The sequence below is a fragment of the Bos indicus x Bos taurus genome, chromosome 28 (genome assembly GCF_003369695.1).
Source record: "Bos indicus x Bos taurus breed Angus x Brahman F1 hybrid chromosome 28, Bos_hybrid_MaternalHap_v2.0, whole genome shotgun sequence".
NCBI lineage: Eukaryota > Metazoa > Chordata > Mammalia > Artiodactyla > Bovidae > Bos > Bos indicus x Bos taurus.
The window spans coordinates 3,614,430-3,624,977 of NC_040103.1; the positions used below are offsets into that span (position 1 = coordinate 3,614,430).

Below are 10,548 nucleotides of genomic sequence, written 5' to 3' on the forward strand. Positions count from 1 at the left end.
TTCCTGCGCCTTCTCTCCAGCCCCTGCCCGCGCGTCTGGAGGGGACGGCTGCTAGCCGGCAGGTGTCTGCCCGGCCGCGGGCGCCTCGTGTAGCCGGGGAGGGGTGGAGGGGACGCCGGCCCGTCTGCACCTACCTCGTCCCCGAAGCGCACCACCTTCTGGCCCGTGGGCCCGCGCAAGCCGGGGAAGCGGGCGAGCTCCTCGGGGTCGCCGGGCGCCGAGGCGCTCGGCCCCACCAGGCACCGGTCGATGATCTCGTCCTGCTGCGCCGGCGGCAGCCGCGCCCACTCGGGCCCGTACTTCTCCCGGATCTTCTCCTTGTCCTGCATGATCTTCCTAGCCATGGGGCTTAGCGACGAGAAGTACGTGAAGCGCTTCCGCTCCCGGTCGTCCAGAGGCCGGTTCGCGCTCATGACGGCCGTGCGCGAGGCCGCAATCGCCGCCGCCATGGACGCCATGCCCTGCCTGCCCGCAGCTCTCCGCCCCCGCCCCGGCCCGGCCCCCGGCCCCGGCCCCAGCCGGGAGGCCCGAGCGCCGCCCCCGCCCCGCCCCGCCCCCCGAACAGCGCCCTTCCGCCCCCAGGAGCCCGGGCCCCGCCGCCCCAGGAACCCCGCCTCCAAGCCCGCCCAGCTCCCGAAGCCCCGCCCCTCCCCCCGACTCCCGGGGCTCCGCCCTCCGCGCCCCCACCCTGGGAAGGCCGCGGTCTGTACCCCACTGCTTCCGGAACCTGCCCTCCGCACTCCCACCGCGGCACTCCTGTCTTGGCGCCCCCACCCCGGGAACCCCGCGTCCGGCATCCCGCATCCACCCACCGCCGGGAACCCCGCCCTACGCGCAGCTCCCCGAGCTACCCTCTTATGCCTCGTTGCGTCCTCCAGATCGGCTCTCTCGTGTGTTCCCGCGGTGCCCCCACTTTTCGGGGCTCCCCTTGACCAGCGCAGGAGGTGACTGGCACGTCCCCAGGTCCGCGCCTGGCAGTCTGATGGGATTGCTGCTGGTGACCGCCATAGCGCCACGTGGTCACTAGTTTGACAAAGGAAACTTTTCTCCCTCCCAAAAGACAAACCGGCATTTCTGGACCGAGCCACAGGCCACCTTATTCTTATGCCTTTCCCAGCTGAGCCATCTTTTTCCTCTTTCTTTGAACTGTCCCCAAACCTGGACCAGGGTCTTGGCGCGGTGAGCTGTCAGAAGGGTTGGGCTCGGGGCAGCGAGGACCCTGAAGATACGAGCTGGGGAGACTGGACTAGTGTCTAGAGTGTTGAAAGAATATCAATTTCCGCGGCTCCAAAAGAGAGGAGTTAAGTGAAGTGTCAGGTAGCTCATAATGCCTTTCGCTAAAAAGGAGTTAGGAACTGCCGGGTAGGCATCTGGGGCCCGCGGGCTAGTGCACACCTGTACTTCGTTTTGCTTTTGCAAGTGAAGACTTCTTCCCCAAATCTGTCGTTTGGTCTTTGCTTTCTCCAAGATTTCGTTTTGGAGTCTCACAAATCACAAGAACTCTAGGCAGCTTGATGTTTGCAAACAAACTGAAGAGCAGCAGGAAGTTTTCATAGGCAGAGAAGCGACATCCCAATAGTGTTTGGGGGGGTGGGGAGGCGGGGGTCAGGTGTGCCATTTTGAAGTATGTCTCAGAGCACAGCCATTAAAATTATACAGAGTCCTCATCTGCTTTACTGTCTGGCTGGTTTGAACAAGACTGTAATAGGGCTCAGATGAGAATTAAATGTCCATGTTTAAAAAAAAAAAACCTGAATTTCAGCTGTTACTTAGGGTCATGCCTCTGAAGTAACACTTGGATAATTCTGAAACTTACATAGTGTTATAAATATCAATGTTACCTCAAATAATAATAATAAAACTCTTGGATAATTCTGAACACAGTTGTAGCAATAAATTGCAAAGTTCTATTTTAAACGTGATAGCTTTATCTTCTGGCTCAAAATTCCTTAGAAAATATTTTTAGAATGTCATGAATGTGACAAGCTCTACAATAAAAGATATTGCTATCAAGTGTTATTAGCATACCATGTTGAAAAGCAGTGGAAAAAACTACCAAATAATAGCTGGGGTTGCCCAGTATTTGAAGGACTACTTATCAAGCCAGGAGGTTGAGTTTTTTGGTATTAGTCTATTTCTAGATAAGTCTATGCTATATAGGTCCAATCTGAATCCTTCTTTCTCAACTCGAACACTTGTTTAATAAGGTGGGTGATGTTTAAAGATGTATTCTTGAAATTAACACCTTCAAAGTTGCTTTGAAATTCATATAGAAAGAGTTCAGTGCTGTTAGAAACTTGGTCCCACGTGGTTTTCACAGCAGTTGCAAAAATAAATCGTCTTTGCAAAAAAGCATAACCCAATTAAGTGTTTAGATCAAATATAATTTATTACCAGAGAAGTCATAATATAAATGCAATGTGAAACGAATCAGGGACATCAGCCAAGCTACGTAAAATCCATGATCTGGGTAATACTGCTGCTGCTGCTGCTAAGTCGCTTCAGTCGTGTCCGACTCTGTGCGACCCCATAGATGGCAGCCCAATAGGCTCCCCCGTCCCTGGGATTCTCCAGGCAAGAACACTGGAGTAGGTTGCCATTTCTTTCTCCAATGCGTGAAAGTGAAAAGTGAAAGTGAAGTCGCTCAGTCAAGTCCAACTGTTCGCAACCCCATGGACTGCAGCCTACCAGGCTCCTCTGTCTATGGGATTTTCCAGGCAAGAGTACTGGAGTGGGGTGCCATCTCCTTCTCCAAGATAAATAGATTCAGAGAAGTAAAGATAGCTAAACTCCAAATATGTAATAAAGTAAAATAGTGGGATGATTCTAGTACTAAGCGTCTTTCTTAGGCAAGAATTTGGATAGAGGCAGCCTGCCTTGTTCTTTGTGGATTTCACTTAGCCAGTGGGCTCTTTACAAAATGAAGAGACTATCATGTGGTCACTGACCCTCTGAAATGCTTTAAAACCTTGCGCTGTTCCAAACAGCATTTCTTTATTCATCATCTTATTGAGGTATTTGCTGTTTCTTCCCAGAATACTTTTCTTAGAGACTATATAGAGACACATACCAAAAACTGCTTTACCTAAGGATTAAACAGTTCTTGGCAAGTGCCATTTCAACTGTTTTTCTCAGAAGGGTTCTTGAGTCCCTACCAGAATGTAAACTCCACAATAGGGAGATCCTTATCTGTCTTGTTTAGTCTTGGGAACAATAATGCCTCCTGATTCAGAGTAAGGCTTCAAGTGACTACTTTTTGAATGAATTATGAATGAAGAAATGAATCAATGTTACCCTCTTTACAGATAAAGATACAGGGGCATCAAAGGAAAAAAACTTGCCTGAGATTATCCCCCATCACCCCTCATGGGATGAAATGAAGAGACACAGAACAGTGGTCCCTTTGCCTTTTTTAAAATCTCTTAACATTTGATTAATGTGTCTAAGGTTAATCACTGGGTTATTGATAATAAATTGGGTTTATGGCTATAATTTATTAAATCTTCTAAATTACTTGCTAGTAAAACACAGCATTAATATTTTCAGTATAATAATTGAATACCCAAGATGATCACCAACACTTCCATTACACAGCTGACACCTTGGCTAATAGTTGCTGTCCTGGAGCGCCTCTCCCCAGGTCAATACCTTCCTTTAAAAACTATTAACAGATGGTGGGAATGCAAACTAGTACAGCCACTATGGGGAACAGTGTGGAGATTCCTTAAAAAACTGGAAATAGAACTGCCATATGACCCAGCAATCCCACTGCTGGGCATACACGCTGAGGAAACCAGAATTTAAAGAGACACGTGTACCCCAATGTTCATTGCAGCACTGTTTATAATAGCCAGGACATGGAAGCAACCTAGATGCCCATCAACAGACGAATGGATAAGAAAGCTGTGGTACATATACACAATGGAGTATTACTCAGCCATTAAAAAGAATGCATTTGAATCAGTTCTAATGAGGTGGATGAAACTGGAGCCTATTATACAGAGTGAAGTAAGCCAGAAAGAATAACACCAATACAGTATACTAACACATATATATGGAATTTAGAAAGATGGTAACAATAACCCTATATGCAAGACAGCAAAAGAGACACAGATGTCTAGAACAGTCTTTTGGACTCTGTGGGAGAAGGCGAGGGTGGGATGATCTGAGAGAATGGCATTTAAACATGTATATTATCATATGTGAAACAGATCACCAGTCCAGATTCGATGTATGAGACAGGGTGCTCAGGGCCAGTGCACTGGGATGACCCAGAGGGATGGGATGGGGAGGGAGGTAGGAGGGGGGTTCAGAATGGGGAACACATGTACACCCGTGGCTGATTCATGTCAATGTATGGCAAAACCAATAAAATATTGTAAAGTAAATAGCCTCCAACTAAAATAAATAAACTATTAACAGAGATACAAACAGCAAGGCTATCCCCCAAGGTTCAAGGTTGCCCTGGGGGCACTTCTGAGACACCTGGGGGCTGCCAAGACCCAGTGGCTTTGGGAAAAGTCCAGAGGCTCTGAAATTGGGTGCACCTGAACTGGGGCGCTGTGGTCAGATACCTGGCCACCACAGAAGTGCTCAAAACCTGTTGAAGCCTAAATTCCTTCACTTTTGGTAAGGGGGAAACTATACCAGCCTTCAGGGGTAGCGTGTCAAGAGAGGGAGGGTGACTCATGTGAAAGGCCCTCTCTCCACCATGCCAGTGAAGCCAGCCCTTTGATATTGCACCCACCTGGCCTGTATCTGTTACGCTTCTGGACAAATCAGGCCCCTTTATGTTTGGTGTTTCAACAATGAGGTCTTTGTAGCCAAAGACAAGGGCTGGGCTCCTTCCTCTTCTTTCTCTCAACCACCACAAAGTGCCTTCTTCACAGCTGACTCTCAAGTATGCTGTTAGTTCGGATGTCTGTTGAATGAATTTGTTGTCCCAAATAAATAATCTGTTGGCCCACTCCCCTCCATGAAGACCCTGCCAGCTCATGGAAAACCACAGGGCAAGCATTCTAGCCCTGCTAAAAGTCAAGTAACCAGCTCTCGCAAGCCAGTTGTTGAAGCTCATGGTGAAATTCCAGGCACCGTGGCAAACAGCTGACAATTTGGGGAAGGAACTCTATTGGCGACATAGCAGGCAGTCAGCTGGTAGACCCAGCCAGCCCTCCTGACTGACACTCTCAGCTTGGAGGCAGGCAGGCTCCCTGAGGATGATGATTCATTCCTGCATCTGTTACTGGTTATTCCAGATGCTACCCTGAAAGAGGACAGTTCTCTGCTCTTCACTCCCACACCCAGAAAGAACAGGAGATGGAAGACAGTCTTCATGGTGTATTTAGAAGACCGACTCCCTGTGTGATTGGAGGGCAGTGTTCATGATCAAGACAAAAAAAGGATGAGGCAAGAAAGAAACGACAAGGAGGTGGTTTCACAGATCTACTTTTTGGCAGGAAATGTGCTTTGACTATTTTAAGGGGGTGGGTTATTTTTCCAGTTGGAGGCAGGTTTTCATGGAAACAACCACAGTCTGTCACCAAGTCCAGGCAGGTGTGAGGCACTCCCTGTGCCTGTAAGAACAGAATCACCTTCTCTGGGTAAAGCCACAGGACTCACATGGGGCTCCAAACTGGGCCCTTCCCTGTCAACACCACACTTCACATAACGAAGACAACCGGCTCATGTGCTCTGTGGAAAATGCTAAAAGCCCTCTTGAAAACAACAAGAAGAATCTGTGTGAATTTTTACATTTAGAAAAGCCTCTGAGATTTTTAGTCCTTTGTAAGAATATAGATCTAGAAGCAGTTGTTCACTTTTTCCCCCTTCATCTGAAATTCCCATCCCATTATCTCCAACTATAGAAATTTGATCCCTTAAGACCAGGGACTTCCCTGGTGGTCTGGTGGCTAAGAATCCACCTGCCAGTGCAAGGGACGTGGGTTTGATCCCTGATTCAGGAAGACCCACATGCTGCGGGGCAGCTAAGCCCATTTGCCACAGCTGCTGGCCCAGGCTCTGCAGCCCACACACCCCAACCACTGAAGCCCAAAAGCCCAGAGCCCATGCTCTGCAACAAGAGAAGCCATCACATTGAGAAGCCCACACGCCAGAACTAGAGAGTAACCCGATTGCCGCAACCAGAGAAACCCCATGTGAAGCAACGAAGACCCATTGCAGCCAAAAATAAACAAGTAAATAGGATTTTCTAAAAAGAGACCTCGCCCAAATGAAATCCTCATGATCACGACAAACAGAAGGCAGGTAGGCACAAAAGAGACAGAGTCTCCTTTGTAATTTGACTTCAGGTAGACATTGGTGTCCTGGGAAGAACAGTGCCAGCGTTTTTGGCACTATCCATGTGTGTTATGGGTGGTAGTTCAAATCCATATGTGGAAACTCTAATCCCCAGTGGAGTGGTATTTAGAGACGGGTCTTTGGGGGCTGGTTAGGCCCTGAGGGTGGAGTCCTTGTGATAGAATAGTGCCCTGATAAGAAGATACAAGAGAGCTCGCCTGTCTCACCACCCCCACCCTGTGAGGACACCATGACAAGGTGGCCATCTGCAAACCAGGAGGCAGGCAGACACCGAATCTGCTGGCACCTACATCTTGCATTTCTCAGTTTCCAGAATTATGAGAAATACTTGTTTGTTGTTTAAGGTGCCCAGTCTGTGGTATCATTATTACAGCAGCCTAAACTCAGATAATGTGAAATGGCTTCAAATTCATATAAAATTATTGCCTTAATGAGAGTGTATAAATGTAGTTAAAGAGAGGATGAAGGAGATAAAAATGGCTGATGGAGAGGAGAGATGAAAGTGTGGCAATGGGACTTCCCTGGTGACGCAGTGCATGAGAATCTGCCTGCTAATGCAGGGGACACAGGTTCGATCCCTGGCCTGGGAAGATTCCACATGCTGGGGAGCAACTAGCTCATGCACCACAACTCCTAAGCCGGAGCTCTAGAGCCTGTGAGCCTCAACTACTGAAGCCCATGTGCCCGAGGGCCTGTGCTCCGCAACAAGAGAAGCCACCCAGGAGAGGTCACCCCCTGGAAGCCCAGGCACCACAACGAGGAGTAGCTCCCACTCTCCACAACTGCAGGAAGCCTGCACACAGCAACAAAGACCCAGCGCAACCAAAATACGCAAATAAATAAAATTTCAAAGTATGTGGCAATGATTGAGAAGCGAAGGGAATTCCTCTGTCTTCCTCTAAACAATCTGTTCTCAACTTCCACACACTCCCAGATGTGGAATGCATTTTTCTTCCTTCTGTTGTTCTCTTCATGCTGCCCTGACATTTGTTTAATGGGCCCCTGGCTCTTGCATTGTGAATGTCACCCCTTTGAGATCTGCAGATGGTCATCCAAGCTCCCTGGTAGAGTTCAATGGAACCCGCTGGAGCTCTCTGCTCAACAGGAGACATGAGCCAGCTTGCTCCTTGCTTCTTTCATCATTTGCCAGACTGCAGGCACTTGGCTAAATCTTTATGAAGCTAAAAACACTGACTTTCAGGAACCATGGCATTTTTACTCTACCGTGACTGCTTGAATTTGATCTATGTCCTTGAATCTTTTTTAACTTAAAATATTTTCAAAACTTGTTGTCCAGTTGCTAAGTCATGTCCAGTTCTTTGCAACCCCATGGACTGCAGCATTCCAGGCTTCCCTGTTCTTCACCATCTCCTTGAGTTTGCTCATGTCCATTGGGTTGGTGATGCCATACCAAGATGCTATGAAGAATGGAAATGAATATGGAAAAATGAAAACCGTTGTCTATTAAGTTTCTGTGATTGTATTTTACTTTTTAATTTCTGTGAAATATTGTTTAGTGTAATAGATACATTAAAATTGTCAAGTACTATGAGTCATTCTCATTTCCAAACAGCGAGAGAGATGCTGTTGAACACTGAAAATATGAAACGTGTTCTGTTGTCAGTGAACCTGACCCCGTCTAACCTGCAAGACAGGAAGCGAAGGAAAGCAGCTCCCGCCTTTGAGTAAATGGCAGTCACTGGCCTGTGCCCAAGGGTGCCTTTCATAAACACTTTTCAAATGGATGAGAAGTGGATGGAAGAGGAAACCTCCCTAGTAATTTGATCCTCATCATGTTGTGATAGAGTTCACAACTTCATCCTAGAGGTCTACTCAGTAAACAAGGTGTATCATATTTGTAATGATCTTCAAAATATCACTTTGTCCTTATTCCATTGTTCCCTCCATACTCCAGGTCTCATCATCAACCCTGGCATGCCTGGCTTTCCCAACTCCAAGCCACGCCCTCCAAACTGCCCTGTGTGACTCTGCCAGCCTTCTCCTCCCTCACAAAGCCTCCAGCTGGGTATCTCCCTTTCTGTTACGACTTTAGGCCCAAACTCTCTCTGGTCTTCCCTGGCCTTCCTCCTTCCCAGCACATCACCATCATCCTCATTCCTAGCTCTGTGCCCAGCAATCTAGTTGGTTACAAAGTCTTTATTCCTCGTGATCACCTGTCCAAATTCTACCTACTGTTGAAAGTTTGGTTTAAATGCCATCTCACCGACCTCACTGTGTCCCCTCTCACTGTACTCTGGTGGTGTAGCATCTATGCCACCAGCACAGTAGAAAGCACATCATAGTTATTGACCTGAGTCACTCCAAGGAGGCCAGAGTGGTTACCCAGGTGGCTACATGCCCACCTATGGACAAGCCATCCACTGGGAGCCTCCCTGTCCACCTCGCCTGCTGACCCCTCTCCCTCTGGTGCAGCACCTATAGCTGTCACTGTTCAGTGAACCCCCTCAGTCCCTAGAAGAATTGTTAGGCTGCTGCTGCTGCTGCTAAGTCACTTCAGTCGTGTCTGACTCTGTGCGACCCCATAGACGGCAGCCCACCAGGCTCCCCCATGCCTGGGATTCTCCAGGCAAGAACATTGGAGTGGGTTGCCATTTCCTTCTCCAATGCATGAAAGTGAAAAGTCAAAGTGAAGTCACTCAGTTGTGTCCAACTCTTCGCGACCCCATGGACTGCAGCCCACCAGGCCCTCCGTCCATGGGATTTTCTGGGCAAGAGTACTGGAGTGGGGTGCCATTGCCTTCTCTGATTGTTAGGCTCAGTTCAGTTCAGTTCAGTCCCTCAGTCGTGTCCGACTCTTCACGACCCCATGAATCGCAGCACGCCAGGCCTCCCTGTCCATCACCAACTCCCGGAGTTCACTCAGACTCACGTCCATCGAGTCAGTGATGCCATCCAGCCATCTCATCCTCTGTCATCCCCTTCTCCTCCTGCCCCCAATCCCTCCCAGCATCAAAGTCTTTTCCAACGAGTCAACTCTTGCCATGAGGTGAGCTTTAGCATCATTCCTTCCAAAGAAATCCCAGGGCTGATCTCCTTCAGAATGGACTGGTTGGATCTCCTTGCAGTCCAAGGGACCCTCAAGAGTCTTCTCCAACACCACAGTTCAAAAGCATCAATTCTTCAGTGCTCAGCCTTCTTCACAGTCCAACTCTCACATCCATACATGACCACAGGAAAAATCATAGCCTTGACTAGACGGACCTTTGTTGGCAAAGTGATGTCTCTGCTCTTTACTATGCTGTCTAGGTTGGACATAACTTTTCTTCCAAGGAGTAAGTGTCTTTTAATTTCATGGCTGCAGTCACCATCTGCAGTGATTTTGGAGCCCAAAAAAATCAAGCCTGACACTGTTTCCACTGTTTCCCCATCTATTTCCCATGAAGTGATGGGACCGGATGCCATGATCTTTGTTTTCTGAATGTTGAGCTTTAAGCCAACTTTTTCACTCTCCACTTTCACTTTCATCAAGAGGCTTTTTAGTTCCTCTTCACTTTCTGCCATAAGGGTGGTGTCATCTGCATATCTGTGGTTACTGATATTTCTGCCAGCAATCTTGATTCCAGCTTGTGTTTCTTCCAGTCCAGTGTTTCTCATGATGTACTCTGCATATAAGTTAAATTAGCAGGGTGATAATATACAGCCTTGACATACTCCTTTTCCTATTTGGAACATGTCCAGTTCTAACTGTTGCTTCCTGACCTGCATACAGATTTCTCAAGAGGCAGGTCAGGTGGTCTGGTATTCCCATCTCTTTCAGAATTTTCCACAGTTTATTGTGATCCACACAGTCAAAGGCTTTGGCATAGTCAATAAAGCAGAAATAGATGTTTTTCTGGAACTCTCTTGCCTTTTCCATGATCCAGCAGATGTTGGCAATTTGATCTCTGGTTCCTCTGCCTTTTCTAAAACCAGCTTGAATGTCAGGTAGTTCACGGTTCACGTATTGCTGAAGCCTGGCTTGGAGAATTTTGAGCATTACTTTACTCGTGTGTGAGATGAGGGCAACTGTGCAGTAGTTTGAGCATTCTTTGGCATTTCCTTTCTTTGGGATCAGAATGAAAACTGACCTTTTCCAGTCCTGTGGCCACTGCTGAGTTTTCCAAATTTGCTGGCATATTGAGTGCAGCACTTTCACAGCATCATCTTTCAGGATTTGAAATAGCTCAACTGGAATTCCATCACCTCCACTAGATTGTTAGGCTAAAACCC

At 47.8% G+C, this 10,548-nt stretch overlaps 1 protein-coding gene across 1 annotated transcript in view; it reads right to left on the reverse strand.

Annotated features, from left to right (window-relative positions):
* Nucleotides 1–545, reverse strand: part of C28H1orf198 (chromosome 28 C1orf198 homolog) — a 35,050-nt gene extending 34,505 nt beyond the window's left edge. The window contains exon 1 of the mRNA XM_027530349.1: nucleotides 135–545. Within this exon, the coding sequence (XP_027386150.1) occupies nucleotides 135–458 (324 nt within the window). The 5' untranslated portion in view covers nucleotides 459–545. The remainder of the gene's footprint in view (nucleotides 1–134) is intronic.
* Between the last annotated feature and the right edge of the window lie 10,003 nt (nucleotides 546–10,548).